This window comes from Notolabrus celidotus, chromosome 21 (assembly GCF_009762535.1).
Source record: "Notolabrus celidotus isolate fNotCel1 chromosome 21, fNotCel1.pri, whole genome shotgun sequence".
Classification (NCBI taxonomy): Eukaryota; Metazoa; Chordata; class Actinopteri; order Labriformes; family Labridae; genus Notolabrus; species Notolabrus celidotus.
Window position 1 is genome coordinate 9,168,938 of NC_048292.1, and position 19,166 is coordinate 9,188,103.

Consider the following 19,166-nt stretch of genomic DNA (forward strand, 5'->3'; position numbering starts at 1 on the left):
TTTTGAAGTACAATATAAAAATGGTGGAATGAAAAGACAGACAAAAGAGAGCAATTGCAGGTTCGAATACCATCCTCGACCATTTGCTGCATGTCACCCCCAACTGCATGTCTCTCTTCGGCTGTCCAATCCATTAAAGGCAAAAATGAAGAAAAAAAAAACCAACCACCTGAGAGGGCAGAGAGGATAACAAATTCATTTCACAGCAAACCCTTACTGAGTAAAGCCATGTGTAGGCAACACTGACTTAAACAGAACGTGGTGTTGTGTAAATGTTAGGCTTTCAATGAAAAATAGAAGGACATCAATCTATCAAGGTAGTGAAGTGAATTTCTTGACATATGATTCTATGTCTTTCTGACATGTGTCATAGCTGTGGAGCTTTGTGGGTTTACCTCCTCGTGGAGCATTGTTCATGTTGATTGGGGGAACGACAGTGTGACTGGGAGGAATGACGCTGAGGAATTTCAGTGACTCTTCAATGGAGATCAAAACAATAAAGCAGAAAATCAACGTGTGCAGCTGGAATAAAAAAGCAATTCATCACAGGGAGACACTTTGAATTCCTTTGTGACATCTCTATTGTGGGGCTTCTTGTGGTGTGTGTTTGTGCTAGGTATCACATACATTCCTGTGGAGTAGATTCCCAACATATTCACACATTTAGAAGAAATAATAAAGATATATAAAGAGAGAGAACTTTATCAAGGTTTTAAAAACCAGGTTTTATTTTTTCAAGACACAATTTTCTCTTTCGCATTCCACTAAGCATCAAAATAGAACTACAAAGATGCTCACAGTAAAAAAAAAAAAAAAGTTTCCAGACTGAGGAATTCATCAGGCTTGATCAAGGTTAAAGGCAAAAGCTCTATAAGCTTGATAATATGGCCACAATGGAGAGCATGCTTTGTGCAAAGAGGAAAACAATAATCACATTCTGATACTTGATCAGAAGAGATTTCGGAGCGGTTACACGGTTTGTGTCGACTCGACACAAGAACATGAAATGAATGATTAGTAGTACTTATTTTGTCTCATTATTTAATTACAGCTGAAGCATTCAAATAAGTTACAATTACTTCAAATATTATGTATAGTTCTTTAAGAATCCTACTTTACAAAGTGCATGAGGTCTGTCTTCTGTACAGTGTTAAAAATAGGCAGTCATTGTGCAATATTGTATTCAAGTTACTGAAATGTAAAGGAAGTCCTTAACCAGTAGTTCCTGACTAAATTCTTATGTATTGAAACCACAATATTGTCTTTGTGCATTCCAAAACATTTTAAAATTCACACTTTAATGAACTTCTTCTTTCTCCCTTCATAGTGTCAAACCTGCTGAATTATTTTATAACATTCTGTATCCATCATTCACTCACCCTGTTCTTTATATAATATTAATGTCCTTTTTTAAAAAATAATTACATTTTCTTAAAAGTCCTCAGGTAGATGATAATGAAACCACACAAGATGCAGAAAACAGTGTCCATTTGTTCTCCTTCCAACACTTCCTCTATCAGGTCTTTGAAGTTTTTTCACTACATGTCGTCTTACCTTAAAAAAAAAAAAATCTTGTGTTCACTCGTGTTGCCAAACCAACACCTACAGCTTGGAGACAAAGGGAAGCCCCTCGTACATGTCAGCTTTGAGCTTGGCCCACTCGGCCACTCTCTGGATGGTGCTCTTCTCCTGGCACAGCACGCTGGCGGCCTTCTTCAGCTTGGCCTCGTTGCGCTCCAGGTAGCGCTCCCCCTCGTCTTTGAGGAAGTTTAGCTTATCTGTGCGGTTCTCGTTCAACGGGATGTCCTCGGTCATGTAGGGGTTGAAGCGGAAGTAGGTGTCAGGGGGCAGGAGGGCGTCTAGCATGGTGTGTACCTCTGAAAATTAGGATGTAGGGAGATTATTTTGGATATGAAAGTCAAGAGCTACACTGCAAAAAGCCAGCCTTCAAAAACAAGAAAAAATATACAAAAATTGGGGGTATATTACTTAAACTACACAAAATTATCTGCCAAAATAACAAGAAAATTTGGCTTGTGAAGACTTTCCAAATCAAGTAAAAATATCTAACCTCAATGAACCCAGAAATACCTTAAAATTTGTGTATTTTCCTTTAAAACAATTGCATTTTTCTTGATAGAAATAAAAAATATCAGACTTCTTTTCTCAATATGTTGAAAATTATTCTTAAATTAAGTATATTCTAATGCCATTTTCTTACTTATCTATTTATTTATTGGGATTTACCACCTTCTATTTGTAGAGGAGAGGACAGTGGATAGTGCAGGAAAGTGGGAGGGAGTGGGGGAATGACATGCGTGAAAGAGGCCACAGACTTGATTCGACCCCAGGCCAACTGCTTCATGAGCACGCAACTTAACCATTAGGCTAAGTCCGCGCCATCGTGGCATTACCTTGACATAATGACAGGCATTACATTTCTTGAAACCAGCAAAGTTATACTAAAAACTAATTTACCTTTCTTGATTGAAAGACAAAAGTTAAGAATATATCTCTCATTATGTAGGATCATTTTTTGCCTTATCTGAATGAAATTATTTCTGTTTGAAACCGTTTGAAATGTTAAATGTTGAAATATTAAGTGTCAGTTTACAATACTGTGCCAACTGTGCTAATATATAGTAGTACATATTTTCTATTATTTCATTGAAAATAAAACAGTGGATTACATTTGGCTTTCATTTATTTTAATTGTGTGAAGAGATAAAATTGTGTAATAATTAAGTAATAATTTCTTACTTTATGCTTGAAATAAGAAATTATTACTTTGAAAAAGCAGTTTTATACTTGTGAGTGTTGATCAGACAGCATTGTAACAGTTGATATTCTAGTTTCAAGCATGTACTACTCAATTTAGGTCATAAAATCTCAGTAACAAGCTGTAATATCTTACTGAGATCATTTAAGACCAAAACACTCAAAACAAGTGAAACATAAAAACTGCTTAGTGATTAAACTATCTTATCAGGCAAAAAAATCTTACTAGATTTCAGTTTTTGCAGTGTAGTTGTAAGCAGGTTGAGGGCATGTGTCCACTAATGATGTTTTTGGCACTCTTTAATTGTCACCTGTTTTTTTTCTGCGCTCTCAGCACTCTCAGTTGAAAATAGTTTAACTATTAGAACACCGCTGTGCTCGTCAATGTCACTTCTAGCTTGACCAATCAAAACGAAGAGTGGCAGGACTTTGTGTACCAACTTTTTCAACAACAACAATAATGGAGAAGAAACCATCTACATTAGTTTTCTTTCATTGTACATTTTCAGGTCTAGAAGTGCTACTCATGGCGGGACAAAATACATTTTCATTGTTTTTACATTTTCTTGTAATACATCCTTGAATAAAAGCAAATGTGAAGCATACAGAGCATTTTATCCATACTTAATAGTCACTAACAAGGGAAGTGGAAGAGCACACTGTTTGGGGCGCCAGCACATAAAATGGTGTTAATGGACACAGGCCCACATATTTCAAGAAAGCAACACTTCCCTGTGACAACTCATCTTAAATTGATGGTTTATTCATCTCCATTGACAGATGCACATAAAAATGTACAATCTATAGGCTGGGCTCTGGGTTTGGTATGAGAAGAGTAACACTAACCAATCAGGTATCAGTGGATGACCAGCTGGTCTTAAGATTAGTGGTTAATATTTACTGTAACTATTTGGGTCTTAAAAACATACAACCATGTCTGTTTTCTTACCTTCTGTGTCTGTGGCACTGCTGATAACGTTGGTGAGCTTTGCCTTGAGACTGGTGTAAGCTGTGCTGTTCTTGCCTGCGGTCTCGTACCGCCCGGTGCCTAAAGACAGCACGCACTGTAGAGGTGTGTTGGGCCACAGACACTTACACTCATGGATGGCCAACGCTGTGGGGTTGTTGATTAGAAGTCCTCCATCCTGGGAGAAGACATAGAGCCAATTAAAAAAAAGAAGCAACTTTCTCCAAAGAGCCCTAACCAGTAAAATCTGCTGGTTCTACACAAGCGGCAACCTCAGGTCTCAAAGTATGAAGCCTATGCGGAAGTGTTATAAACTGCAGTTCATTGAGAATCTGCTTGAGGCTGGCTGCAGAAACAGAGGAAACACCAATTTAAACCTCTAAACCTCTTTAGTAGATGCATCTCTGAGCTGCAAAGTCACCTTTAGCATTTCATTAGTCAGATATGCGAACAAACCAAGGTTACGCACAAAAGGAGGGACACTTGAAATGAAAAACATGCCTCTGTGTTTAATATATTTATCGTGACATTCTGTAGGGGTCAAATGAGGTGAAGTGAGCGAGCAGTCCAGCAGCTACACAGCTTCAGTCCGGAGGAAATGAAGCTCCCTGGCCAGAGCTGTGCTGTGCTGGCAAAAAGCCTTGTTTATTCAGGAGAAAACAAGTCGGTGAGGTTGTGATTTTAGCCACTACAGACCGCTTCAATAAGACAGTTTTAAGTTATTTGGTCTAGACGTAAGCTATTTAAAGGACCTAACGCTGAATTAATCATCATCTTTTATTCCAGTTTCCTAATCTTGCTTGAACCAGAGGCTATTCAGAAATTATGTGCTTGCTTTGTTTCTTTTTATAATGTAACTGGGTTCTTTAGGAGAGCTGCTGATTTGAATACTGCCTACAAATGACTGAAAGTGAAGCTGAATGGATGTCGGGGCAGATTTAGTGCAAATCACACTCTCTCTCAGTCTTTCCCGGAGTCCAGTTTTGGACCATATCCAGGTTTTGTAGTGCCTTCGGCTTGGTTAATAGTGCTGGAAAGCATGGCCCACACGAGGTCTGATCCTACCCAGCAGAGCAAGGGCAAAGGTCATCTCCAAGCCTCCAGTGGGTGGGAGTAGAGAATGGGTGGGGGTTTTATCAGTCCATGCTCCTGCCTTCCTGTCATTACAGGACAGACACCTCTGTCTAAAACACTCAGAGCCTAATTATAAAGCTGTTTTACCCTCAGGTGTAAACTATTCAAACATCAGAACACAGTTTACACTCTGGAGATTGCAGGTTAATTACACAGCTGCTCCTCAGCTCTGACCCTCAACCTCTCACCCTGAGGTGTCATAGAAATGAATGGCACCCAGCTTGCATCCAATCACAGCACAAAAACAAAATGCAGCCTGCTCACAGACACAAGCTTGCTTCAACAAAGAACAGCCCAGGTGGAAAATCCAAAATCCGTCCCTCCATTGAGGCTGTGAACGCATCTTGTCCCACTTTGTTTATATCTGTGTATATATATATATATGTATTCCTGATGCCCTGCAACTGTAGAATTTTCCTGAGAAATACCGCTGCTAGTGCTGAAAACTAGAGTAGGAGTGAGAGCAGTGGGTGGAAACGGTAGCTCAAACTGTTGATGAAACACTATGCAGCTTTAAGAGGAATGTAGAGGACAACACACACAACTCATTCACTCTCCATCTTTTTATCCACGCTGTCGTCCTAGAGTCTATGAGACCAACTCAGAACAGTCCTGCTGAAATAAATGAAATAAAAACATATTCAAGGTATCATATCTTGCTCCAATTGATCAAGCGTTTAGGCTAAAAGGTTTCCAAGGTGAGAGAGGTTGCAGACACAATTTATTTTCCCAAACACAGGTTTTTTTTTTTTCGCCCACTAAGAGCTAATAAGCCATTCGTTTTAGTTCTAAATGCCTCCAAGAATAAAGGCTTAGGTCACTAAATGTGCAGAGTGGGACCGGAGATTAACATTTGTTATTGTCTCAAACACTGTACAGGGACTCTTACATTAGGAAGTAGCAGAGGAGTGAAAAGAGGCAGGGACAAAGCTAATTTTGCAAAAGTAGGTTATCAAAATTGAACCGAGCCTGGAGTGTAATTGCTGCCCATAAAGACCATCTAAAGATATCTGACCTAATAATCAAACTTGATAAAAAAAAATAACACTTTGCAGGCGCTTTGAGATGTGGGCCTAAGTGATTTGGTTCTTAACATTACATTCATGCATGCTACTTACATAGATGGCAGTCTTTCATCAGAAGCCTTAACAGCCTGATTATCATTCAATAAGACCTAATCTACCATTTCTTGTCTTGTCTACCTTCTTTGACTGAAGAAAGAATCAGCAATACTTTCAGTCATTGTCAGGAGAGAAAATTAGAAAGCAAAGGAGTGAAAACACGGCCAGCATCAGTATTTTTTTCTTCATTTTTAAACCAACTGAAACGAGCCTTCAGACACGTGGAGCTCTGTTAGATTTTGCTTTCATTGGAAATCAAATCAGAAGCTTCTCATTTCTCTGCAGGAAGGAGAGCTGGGTCAAAAGAGGACAAGGCCTTTGATGTTTCGAAAAGGGAATAAGACATGGTCCAAGGTCTTTCTTTTTCTGTCTTTATCACAGTCTCATTGTCTTCATTTTCTCTCTCCGTCTGTCAGGTTCTTGACAACCAGAGGAGTGGACGAACCCGGAAAATTAACTGCAAGGCTACTTGTCTAGAATAATGCAACAAATCTTACAGGGCTGTGCAATTGATTACAGTTTCATCTATAATGTGATGTGAGCTCTTTCAATAACCTCATCTCAAAAATCCACATTCCTTCTTTTACTGACTTTTAAAGCACAACATGGACTTGCCCCTCTCTATATCTCTAAGCTTTTATCTCCCTACAAACCTGGACGCAGTCTGAGATCCTCTGACAGTGCTCTGTTAGCTGTTCCATGGACCCGACTGAAAACCAAAGGGGACAGGGTTTTTTCAGTCAGGGCTCCTAAACTCTGGAACAGCCTGCCAGAGGAGATCAGACCTGCATAGTCAGTCCCTTGTTTTATGTCAATTCTCAAGACACATTTTTACAGAAGAGCTTTTATTGTGTGATCTTGTTTGATTTTAACTCTGTTTTTAAGGGTCTGTTTTATAAGCTTGCATGCTTTTTAGTTTTTATCTCGCTCCATTTTGCTTTGCACTTCTTCTTGTTTTTATTGCCCACTGTGAATCTTTTTTTTTACCTGTATTGAAAAGTGCAATATAAATAGTATGTAAAAGTATTATTATTATTATTATCATTATTATTATTATTAATATTATTATTATTATTAATATTATTATTATAGCAGTAAATAAGAAAAAGATGGTGTAAAAAATCAAGTCTTCTCTATCAGTAAATGTGCATTTAACCTGTTGGATAAAGGTCTGTGTATAATTAACCCTGTTTTCACACTGTTTTGATGCAGTCAAAACAGTGTGAAAACAGGTGTTTATGCGCCTGCAATAAAATGCTGAGTTGTGAAAGTGCATCAAATGGCTCGATTTTACACTAAATTAAGGCTCATGAAACATGTGACTCCAGAGATTCCTTGATTTATGTTACAGAAAATGACATGTGAAAACACCTGATTCAGATGTTTCAAGCCTAACAACTAGGGAGATACAGTCATCTTTTAAATCTGGGTTTATGAAGGGCCAAATGTTGATTTTGAATTTACTTAAAATGATGATCTGAATTTTTTTCAAACAACTCCATTAGAGTAATTTTAATTTCCTTGAGTAGCTTTCACTGGTCATTTTTGTCCCTTTGACTAACTTGCCTTCCACCCGTATAACTATATTCGTGTATTTAAACTGCGCTGACCTGAACTGAACTGAACTTAGCTAAGACAGTTGAGTTCTCTCACTTCCATGTCGTACCTGGTGGAGATCTTTTCCCAGCACAAATTCCTGGAAGTATCCAGGAGCAGCAGACGAGGCTCTGATGGCCTGCCACATTTTGTGTTTGCAGTCTCCAAGGTAGTGGGATCTCACTCCTGGCATGAGTCTGTAGTTCCTAAACACATAGGCCTTCAGAGGTAAACCCCTGTTCACAATGGCGCTCACTGCTGACACCTAGTGGACACAAGAAATTTGCATTTAAGAAATGGGTAAATAGAAATGTATTGAGTAAGTAAGAACAAAAAGAAGGAAAGTTCACAAAAGAAAATGAGGAGAGGACGATAAAGGAAAGGGAAGATATAAAGTACGAGAAGAGGAAAGACAGAAAGCTAAGTGACAGAAATGTAACAAAGGATGATGAAGGTATAGGGGGGAAATTAATAGATATGAAGATTCAAGAAATATATTAGAAATAAAGACAAGAAGATAGAAAGAAAGCTGAGGGGAAAAACAGATAACAGGAGGGAGCTTGAAAAATACAGGGTACAAGGAATGAGAGAAACAAACATGTTGATAGAAACAGCAGGAAAGAAGGTAAGCAAGGAATAAAAACAGAAAGAAGGGGAATAAAAGAAATCTGAGGAAAGAAAAAGTCAAGTAAGAAATGGAGGATGGAGGATGAAAAAAGGAGACATAAAGAAAGATGAGGAAAGATGGGAGCAGGAGAAGACTGAGGTAGTTTGAAATAGAGATGCAGAGGACAGGAAGCATGAAAGGATACAAAGAGAGAGATACAAAGTAGCAGAGAACAATGGCTATGTAGTTTACAGTATTTTGAGCACTGTGTAAACAAACAGGTGTGTGGACTTCACTGCACTGTGGTTAAAGATAAGATCATATTGTGTTGTCTTGTTTATTTTCTGGAATTTGTAAAAATAAGAATTTGTATTCCTGAAGTCAAACCTATATTTACACAAATGTTGCAAGTGTTGATCCTCAAAGTGTGGAGCTGATATCTGACTTACTTTAGGACATTTTGGGTCCCTGGCACTCTCAATCATAATCCCATCGCCCATCCTTTCCCTGAAGAAAACAAACAAACAAAAAACTTTAGTTATGAAGAAATAAGGGAAGAACTAACAGTCTGTTACCAACCATGACAAAGAGATAACATAAAAGGATCCTTCTGACTTACTTGAGGATGTTTTCCCATATTTCGCTGTCATAGAAAGCATGGCTCCAGCCCATTTTAACCGTTCCAACTATGACGTTCTGTTTGAACACATCAGCGCCGAGCTTCCTGTACATCTCCTCACACTCCTCTAAAGGGATCTGAAAAATCCCCAGCATGAAAGCCAATATGGCCCCTAAAGCCGCGAGAAAAGAGTGCACAAGTTATTTGTAAGTATCAGAAGTGTAATTAAATGTACATGTGGGGGTAATCTTAATAACAGCATTGACAGCTTACCTGTGCTGACTCCACAGATGTAGTCGAAGAGTTGGTGGACTGGTTTGCCGGTCAAGTTCTGCAGTTTTTGGAGAGTCTGTAGAGCCAGAAGTCCCCTGTAACAAATTCAAATGGTTTATAAACCTAGGCTGACAAAAATGTTGCTACTACATGTGGTCCTCCTGCTACAAATACACGGATGTGCCCATGTAAAGTTGGCCTGCAATGAACAGTGTCATGCTGTAGTATCCTTTAGAGCAGGGGTTCCCAAACTTTTCAGCCCACGACCCCCAAAATACTGGTGCCAAAGACTCGCGACCCCCACTGTCCCTCAAAGTGATTTAATGTGGCTTCATTTAGCTGGTCTGCAGAAAATTAGCTGAACTATATGAGCATGTGGCTGTGTTTCATGTGCTGTTATGAATTAACCTACTGCAACTGATGCTTTTGATAATTAACTGTTCACTAACTCTAAACTTAGGAGTCATCTGGCAAAAAGAAAGGCAGAAAACTCATTATACATTCTATTTTTGAGGTTTTATTTCTAGTTTAGCTACTAGTTTTGTTGATATTTTTTACTATAATGGGTAAAATGTACTATTTTTAGATAACTTTTTTTTCTTTGTGCATTTTTTTCAGTATTTCTTTGTTCACCACAAGTTAACAAATTATATAGAAGTAATACAAAACCAACAAAGAGAAGAAAAAATAAATAAATACAAAATAATAATAATAATAATGATAATAATAATAATAATAATGATAATAATAATAATAATAATAATAATTAACAGTTCAAACAAAAAAGAAGATAAACATAAGAAAACAAGGTAAATAAACAAAAATAAATAATAATAATAAAATAATTTTAGATAACTTAAAAAAATATATATTCTGGAAGACATCTCCCGACCCCCCATTTGTGTCTGGGGGTCCCAACCCACACTTTAGGAACCCCTGCTTTAGAGTAAAAGAACCCATCAGTTCCCATTATTTGTCACTTATCAGTCACAGAGTGGAGTAAGGGTTGTAACTCTTTGGATTTTCTGTTGCTATAATAACAATCATGTAGTTGGCATGTATTTCTGCAGCTTCAGTGATGCTTATGAGAAAAACTAATAAAGGTATAATATTTATTTGGAAGTGTTGTGAGTTTTTTTCCCAAGGACCCTCACAGGTATTCCATATAGTTTTTTTTACTCCTCCTTGAATGTGTTTACCTTGTTCCACCTCCATCTATTGCCAACACCCGAATCCCTCTGCCTTTGACTGGATCGCTGTAGCCACCCAGGGCCAGCGCCTCCCTCACAGCTGCCTGAAGAGAAAGATCCCTGGCTTGGCGCAAACGCAGCAGGGAGGGCAACAGGCTCTCCTGAAAGGTCACAATAAAACACACACACAGTAATTACAGCAGAACTGTCACACTCACAATCCACCTGACATTAACTTAGCTGCAGGGTGATTAAAAAGTGGCATCCACACAAACCTTGACAGCGACACCGCGTGTCTCAGGGAACTCCAGGAGGTGGTTGCTGAGCTCCTCCACTCGACTGGTGAGAAGTTTGACATCAGTGACTCTCTGCAGGCCTTTCACCAGAGCTCTGGTTCTGCCATCTACACTCACTCTGGCTATTATCTGTGAAAGAAATGCACCATGTACAAATCTAAAATGTTTTTAAAAAAAGGTTTTCGTTAGAGCCGCACAAAGGAACTTACCTTTTCTCTTTGCATCAACAGCTGTTGCTTCACTTTCTTTTCTTCATCCTCCTCACTCTCTGTCTTCTCTTTTTCCTTCACCAAAGCGGACTCCTCCACAGCGACCGCTTGTGGTTTTTCTTTTTCAGCTGCAATGCTTTTTGAATCCCCTCTGAATTTGGGCACCAGCGGTGCAATGTAGCTGCCGACAAATGCCTGGACGCTGGGTCGGGGATAGGAAAGATAGTGGGTGAAGCCTTTTCTAGGAGAGGTAGTGGGCGCAGGGACGGGCTGAGGTGCACTTTCGGGTACAGGGGTGTCAGGAGAAAGTGTGTCTACTGGAGAACATGGCTTCTCTGAAGGAGGAGGAGATGTTGTGGGTGCTTCAGTGCGTTTAGCCTCTGCCACTGGAGACAAAATAGGAATGTGGTCCTTAGATTTTTGAGGAATTGAGCTGAGAAAGGGCTCAGACACATGCTCATCTTCTACTTTGTGTCCCTGCATTGTCTTACTGTCTCCTCCTTCCACTTGTGTGCTAGTGCCAAAGTAGTCATTGATGTGCTGAGCCAGAGTTCTGTAAGTCTCATCCATGTTGGTGGACAGAGCAGCTGGGTGAAACAGCTGCATAGTTTGTTTAGCCACAGTTGAGGAAGAGCTTGCTGCAGACAAAGTTGCTGCTGAAGCTAAACTCGACGGGGACTTCTTTGTGGAGACAAACGGTTCTTCTGTGATTTGCTCTTCCTCTGCTTTATTCCTCTCACAGTTGTTGTCTTCTTCTTCTTCCTTCATGGTGGTTTCAGGTGGTGGAGCAGCAGCTGTGTTGTTGGCGGTTAAGATCTCAGCTTTGACAAGAGCTTTCTCCGCATTTGTGCTGTCAACTGAGGCACTGCCGGGCTTGAGGCGGGAGAACTTGGAGATGAGGTCCGTGCTGCCTACTGCCTTGGTGACACTGTCAAGGGTGGTCCTGATTCGCGACATGCGTTTGCTGGCTCACTTGGAACAGCAGTGGAGAATTTGTAGTTTTTCAGGGGAATGATTGAGGCCTAAAATGATGTAGCATTCTGGTTGGATGCTTGCCATCTGCTAAAATTTCTGAGGTGGAAATTCCATTTTGAAGGGAAATGTAGAAAGTCTGATTTCTGCTGCTTGATCCAGTGCTTCCTGGGAAAAGAAGGAAAAAAAGATAGCTTAAGTATGGAAGCCCTTAGAAAACATACACCCATACAATTTTATTATAACTCAGTTTTCTAATGTTAAAAAGGAATTTCCAGTTGCATCCTCGAGATCCCAAACCATTTATCTCATTATATTATAGACGAGGTCACTGAGATAAGCCAGACCATGTCATATCAAGCAGCCATCTCCAACAGTAATGTAATTAAGATAAGCCTATGTTTGTTTTGAGCAGCTCTGGAGATATGAGTCGTGATCATCTGATGGTAAATCAAGATATTGAGAGGGCAAATAAGATTAAATCAGTATCATGGGAACAGAGATGTTATCACATGAGTGAATGTACTACACTGAAACAGAAAGGAGCCAAAAGCAGGGGTGGATAGCAACAAAGTAAATTTACTTGAGTACTGTACTTAAGTACATTTTTGGGGGGGACATATTACTTTTACTCCACTACATTCAGAAGACAATTATTGTAATATTGACTCCACTAAATTTCTATCAGTGCTCTAGTTACTCACTACTTTTGCTGTGAAGTCAGCTCATGAATTTCCTTCTCTTTTCTGAAATCTGACCCCTAAGACAGTAAACTGTGTTTGTGTAGTTCTGCTTGTCTCAGTGGTTTAGTCGTACCTGTATATTGTGTGTCTCCCTGGTTGAACGTGGAGCAAACACAGAGCAAATTTCACTCAGATCAGGCAGTTCATTTAGAGGTGGTAATGACAGCTATAATTCTCCACATGAGCACCCATGGCCATATCTTCAGCCCGTGTTAGAAGTTTTTGAAATGAAGAATGATATGTATAATTTTAAATGTTCTCCCTGTTTCCCACTCTGCCCAAACATACAAACATTCACACTCCAACCTGAGAAAGCGTGTTGAGCTATAGAACATTAGTTTCATTCCAGATGAACATTTCAAAACTAAGCTGTCTGTGCTTGGAGTAACTTAGTGTCTGTTTTTATTCCATGTTATAGTTTTTAGAGATTTCAAGTAATGGTTTCTAGATAAACATAATGTAACAGAATGTACTCCTATGTATTCTTGACTGCATTTATGTATTTTGAAAATACAATGTTTTGAGATTTTTTAAGAGGTACTTTGAATACTTAAGTATTTTCAAAAGCAAGAACTTCAGTACTTTAACTCAAGTAATAATATAACAGAGCAACTTTCACTTGTATTGGAGTAATATTTGACCTGGAGGATCTTTACTTTGACTTAATGAAGCTGTGTGCTTTGTCCATCACTGGCCCAAAGAGAGCTCCATCTGACACCCTATCGCCCCTGGTAGCCATAGAAACAGCTAACAACAACAACAACTGATGAGGACAACAGCTTTCGCTGCACAAAAACCTGCAGTTTCCAGACGCTGTCCCCCTTTTTAAAAAGACATGACGGAGGACGACAGTCAAGCTTTAAATGTGGAGATCTCAGCAGAGTCGGCTCAACTTGTGAGAACTCTGTTAGAGAAACACCGACGAGTTGAAGTCCTGGACCAGGACCAGGTGGAAGACTCCCCGCACACTGACATCAGGGACATTAACTGGACCGCATGCAAAGATTTCACAACCGATGTAGGGATAACACAAATTGGGGAGTTCATCCAAACCTGGGGGTTACTGCCCTGCTGGCTCTACAGTCTGGATTTCCTATTATCGACCGAGGAAGACCACCACACCTTATATCACTACCGAGCCCGCTTTAGCACCCCGACCCCGCAGAAGCCCATTCAGGGGACAGCTAGCGTCTACTTCGTGGTTGGCATTTCTAAAGTGAAGCCACCGACTCTGCCCGTGGAGGTGCTGTTTATCGTGGAGTCAAACAGGCTGGTTTATACACCCGGGGGGACCAGGTTCAGAGAGAAGTGGCTCCTGGACGTTATTGAGAGCAAGGCTTTGCTGCAGAGAGCTGTAGACCTTTGAACCGACAGATAAGACTTCTGTATCGTTTCAATAAAGATTGAGTCTACGTACAGCTTTACAACTAAACTCAACTTTATTTATTTATTTATATAGCACCTTTCATTCATAAAAACATGCAGCCCAAAGTGCTTCACAGAATAACAGAGACAGAAAATAACAGCAATGGTAATTTTTTTTTTATAAAAGGCAGGATTATACATAATATACTTAAAAATGAAATGAAATAAATACAATATAATTAATAAAATAAGTAAGAGTGGAAAGAAAAGTTAAAAATAAGATACAGATGAATACAATAAATAAATAGATAAATACATCATAAATAAGATAAATAAATGTTAAAGCAATGATTCAAATAATAATAAAAATAGTAAAAAAATAAATAATGTAATAGTAATAATAATAGTGTACATGACTCCACTTGTAAATATAATAAAAAGTTCAAATATTTTTCATTTAACTAGAATAACCGACCCCGGCTAAAGCTAACTGTTAGCTAACTACATATCCGTCGTGTTTTGTAGTCTTCTGTGAACCTTACAGTGACTATAACGTTACCTAATATGTGTACTAGGTTTAACCATACGTAAAGGGGGACATCTTTTAAAAAGAATAGCTCTATAAAACACAATTTGATAGCTAGCTTGCTATAGCATACCCTGATTAATACACACTGGTTAGCCTCTGATACGTTAGCTAGAGACTAGAGCAGCTTGAGCACTGTACTGTCACAGTTACAAAATAAACAGAGTGATTTATTCTTACCATACGACAGGAACCGCTGGCGAAATGTTGGCAAGACGATTGATTCACTGTGGTTTTGGTACAGTCAATGAATGGGTACTGGGCTCGTTAGATGACATAAACAGGAAGATAAACGGAAGTGACGTAGTCCGCTAGGTTGTTTAAGCTGTGAGCAGTGCAATGTTTCATTTCGACCACTAAGTGTCGACAAAGTATCTTTGCTATCAAGAGAAAAAACATTCAAAATAATTTTAAATACTGTCAGATATCCAGATATCCCCAAAACAACATGCAGTATAACAAACTTTATGTGCAATCATGTTTGGTATGTAAGCTTTTCTCAATGTCATTGTGCACTGATGTGGTTTGAGTTCACCACATCAGCTGTTCTCCCAGTTCCTCATAATGTATTTCAGCACCATGGAAAGCGACTGTTAAAGCTGCTGTTGGTAGTCACAGGCCCAATCTCAATGGCTGTTCCCGAACCCGCCTACTATACTGGCAGTACGTACTGATTTGGCCAAAATTCAGTATGTAGTAAGTAGTATGTGAACAAGAGCAAAATCTGCAGTATGCCAAAACTCCCCGGATGTCTACTGATTTGGGAAAATGTCACAGTATGCATCGGACCAGTCTGCCTCGCGTACTGTTTCCCACAATGCACAGCGCTCGTTCCGCTTTTTCTTTTTCCTTCTTTTCTGACGGGAGGAAATCCGTTTTTGGGTGCTGTGAAAGTTATTGAATTCCATATAAACCACTTCTTAACTTTTTAAATCATAAGTGGATGCTGAAGAAGCAGTTTCTCTATCGGCTTGGCCGTTGTTTACTTCCGCTTTCCGAAACCGGAAATCCAGTGACGTCTGGCCCAGCATACTGCAACACAGATCGAACAGAACAGCCATACTACATACTAAATTCAAACGCAGTATGTAGTAGGCAATACCTACTGCCTACTACATTAGTAAGTAGTATGTAGCAGGCCGTTTCGGAAACAGCCTCTGTTTCTCTATCGGCTTCGCCATTGTGTACTTCCGCTTTCCGAAACTGGAAATCCAGTGACGTCTGACCCAGCGTACTGCAACACAGATTGAACAGAACAGCCATACTACATACTAAATTCAAAAGCAGTATGAAGTAGGCAATACCTACTGCCTACTACATTAGTAAGTAGTATGTAGCAGGCCGTTTCGGAAACAGCCAATATCCTCCCTAAGCCCTGAGACCTTCTTGACTTAATTGACGTCAGCTGGAAAGTGATTGAGGGCCGGAGGCTGTAAGGGCTCAAAACCGTAGAACTGGAATGGGACAGCATTTTGAGACGTCTCACGTAACCTGCATGACGTCACCAGCTCACCTTAAAGATATTAGGATTTTTTATAGCACAATCTTTACTTTCCTCAAATTCAAGGGACGACTGACTGCCATGTGATGCAGGCTCTTACCGTACAGACTGCTTAACCACAACATTTAAAATATATTAATAGGCTACATAACTATAAATATATTAATAGGCTATATAACTATTCTATATGAAATCATACTGTATATGTGGGAAGATAAATAGGTTAATGCTGTTTTCTGTATTATACTTACATGCAGACTTGCATGCAGATGTTACGGCCCTGGGAATCCCATGTTTCATGTCACAATGCTATGAACTATGGGTAATTCCCTTATGCTAAGTCTGCAAAAATGCCCACTTATGGAAAGGGGGCATAAAGGGCTCAAAAAGTCAGTGAGAGATCCCTCACACACTTGATGATTTGACAGAGGGACAGCCCCAAGCCCTCACTGACTTAGCGGGAACGTGCCTCAAAGTCAGACAGTGCTTGAGGGTGGACATTGAGATTGGGCCTTAGAGTAAACATCTGTTCAGAGAGAGGGACTTTGAATGTCAACACTATCCCTCACAATCAGATTTCCTCTTAGCCCCCCAACACAGATCGGCGTGTGCAGTCATGATAGTGCCGGACTCATAACCAATCGGAGGACGTAGTAGGGGCCGCCCCTTAACCAACCAGGACAGAAGATTGGAGATTAACTATGATTGGTCTGTCATAATGGGGAATAATAACATTGCTTGATACAAAGGCATTGGAAAACACAGAGATTTCTAAATAGTCTCAAATGACTCCACTTACCGATGAGTACCGATGGGCATTATGACCTTTTCTCCAAACCCAGCAGGAAAAAAGTAACCTTTTCTACACCATTCCTACCAAAAGCAGCTTTAATCCGTATGTCAAAGTGAAGTGAGATTTGCGGCGACATCAGTGTAATTATACAGTGTACAGTGTTAAAATCAGTCCTTGTCCACTTTTGTCTCGAAAAGATGACAGGATTCGAATCCATCTAATTACATGTTTGGGCCTCCAGTTGCTCAGGCACAGTTGTCCTCAGCATGAAGCAATTAATGATTAAACAGAGTGAGACTTCAAACCGGGAGAAGCCAATTGTCAAGTGGTTTGTGGCATGTTATCTCATGGTGAGAAAGCCTCTTTGAAGGGAAATATATTGGAGTTAATGAAATCGATGACAGCCAAGATGAAACACAATATATTGTAGCTTGTTTGGCCTGATTTCCATGGCATTTCAATGCTGTTAGAGCCACATGTAGATTGTATAGACGTGCCTGATGGAAATGATAGTGATGCATCTTTCATGTGAAAGATCCAGGCAGGCAGTTGGCTGCCCTGGAAAAGGTTAATACATGTGGAGTCTCCTTTTGAAAAGGGTTACACAGTGAGAAATGACACAGCTGACTGTGTTCAAAAATCCCTTCTTTTGAAAAGAAAAGTGAGGGCGGCATATTCTGATACTGTATTTCTGAAAAGGTCATTGGTGCATTATCACGTAAAGGTAGTAATCACTGCTAATGGAATGTGATTAGTCTGAGAACATTCATACTCAGGTCAGCGAGAGGTGGGGAGAAAGAAAGTTTCACTGCTCTTGAGAAAACAATCCAACTAATTATAATTGTAGCATAATATTATACCCATTTATATTTTGTCACAAAGTAAATCCATTCTTGAAAGTAAAAAAAACGTTTCACCCCCATGCGACTCAATGCAAGTTCAATTACTGCACATAAGCTTTTTCTCAGCATGTCCACTTTACCTTTTGTTGGGTTTTAAAAAAGCCTGCTCCGATCAAGAAAGCATGTATTATCTCAATTTATGGGTGACTCCATGGCAGCTCTGTAGTTTATCATAACATAGTAAGTGAAAATTCGCTATATTATGCTGCACTGCAATGCATAATTAATTGAGAGAAAAGGAGTAACGCTGCCCTTTGACAAACAGTGGGCTTCTTTTGTTTTTGGTGAAGTTGGTGTCCTATAAAGGAACAGTGCACGTAATTCATCATATTGATAGTGGGTTCAAAATGAGATGCACTGACTTAAAGAAATACAAATATAAAAAACCTCTCATGTCACAGAAGAAAAAAAATAAACCATCAAGAGAGCTGTTTTGTTCAGCGAGCAGCTGCCACCTGTCACTCAAAGCAACATGCCCTTTATTTAACACAGGTTTTACAGTTCATGAACAGTAATTCAAACTTGAGTAATAACACAAATCAACCTTGTACAGTTATCAAGAATAGAGAAACGAGGTGAAGAAATCCAAATCATCCCAAACTGTCAAAATATGTGGCCTGTGTCCACTATTTTTATCTATTTTATTTTTGTGCAGGCAGGTGATATTTCCAAGACAAAACCAATGCAGTTCAGTATTAACAGCACTCAATAAGTGCAACCATGCCCTAGGCTGCTGTTTTTGTTGCTGTGCTCTCAGCCCTCTTAGTTGTACAAAAAAGTCAACCAACCAACCTACTCATAATGATTCAGTTTTGGGAGTCAAACTTTGGAATAGCCTTGGTAATGAGTTGAAATCAAGTAGTTCTCTGTGGAGTATCTTAAAAGCCAAACTAATGTAAACTAATTAATGATTATAACACACAATGGCCAAGAATGAAAGAACCGTACAGTACAGTAAATCTGCTTTTGTTATTTTCTTTGTTGTAGTGTTGAAGGGTTATATAAAGGACCTCATAGGACAGGCAAAAATAAGCTTTGGGCTCCAGCCAATTCCTTTTTTGGCCATTCATTGTATGAGTGTTATTTTGTGAATTGGACCAGTGTATATAATGGTGTTATTTTTAAACTTGTAAGATGAATATTTGCACAAATTGTAGACTTATGTTCTTCTTAAATGAATGATGATATAAGAAAAAATATGTCACTATGCCATCACAACCAATCAATATGAAAAGGGGGCAGGACTTCTGATATATACTTTGTTGACAACAATAGCAGAGGTCAGAAATCAACCACGCTTGATTTCTCAAAGATACAATTTTGCAAAAACATGCTGTTAAGAGTCACAGTCATTTCTGCTTCTAAGTGGGGCATTTATACATCTGAACTGATTGGAATTGACTCCCTCTTGGAGCCAGCCTCAAGGGGTCACTCGAGGAACTGCAGGTTTCAGAACTTCAACTCTGGTTTGTTTCCTTAAGCCTGGAAGTTGCTGTTTAGATTATGCCCATTCA

The 19,166-nt window shown here is 39.4% G+C and overlaps 1 protein-coding gene across 1 annotated transcript; it reads right to left on the bottom strand.

Moving 5' to 3' along the window:
* Positions 1 to 704: 704 nt before the first annotated feature.
* Positions 705 to 14,756, bottom strand: pnpla8 (patatin-like phospholipase domain containing 8). Its single transcript, XM_034673833.1, has 10 exons — positions 14,637 to 14,756; positions 10,791 to 11,930; positions 10,561 to 10,710; positions 10,295 to 10,446; positions 9,096 to 9,190; positions 8,823 to 8,994; positions 8,653 to 8,710; positions 7,667 to 7,861; positions 3,728 to 3,923; positions 705 to 1,877 (listed from the first exon to the last, which is right to left on the bottom strand). The coding sequence occupies exons 2-10, from the start codon at positions 11,745 to 11,747 to the stop codon at positions 1,603 to 1,605; spliced, it is 2,250 nt and encodes a 749-aa protein (XP_034529724.1). The 5' UTR covers positions 11,748 to 11,930; positions 14,637 to 14,756; the 3' UTR covers positions 705 to 1,602.
* Between the last annotated feature and the right edge of the window lie 4,410 nt (positions 14,757 to 19,166).

What these genes read in the sequence shown, in the direction of transcription:
- pnpla8 (XM_034673833.1), bottom strand. Translation starts at nt 11,747, where the DNA reads ATGTCGCGAATCAGGACCACCCTTGACAGTGTCACCAAGGCAGTAGGC. An exon ending in CACGCGGTGTCGCTGTCAAG is followed by an intron (nt 10,447 to 10,560) that starts GTTTGTGTGGAT and finishes GTGACCTTTCAG; the next exon opens with GAGAGCCTGTTGCCCTCCCT. An exon ending in ATAGATGGAGGTGGAACAAG is followed by an intron (nt 9,191 to 10,294) that starts GTAAACACATTC and finishes AATTTGTTACAG; the next exon opens with GGGACTTCTGGCTCTACAGA.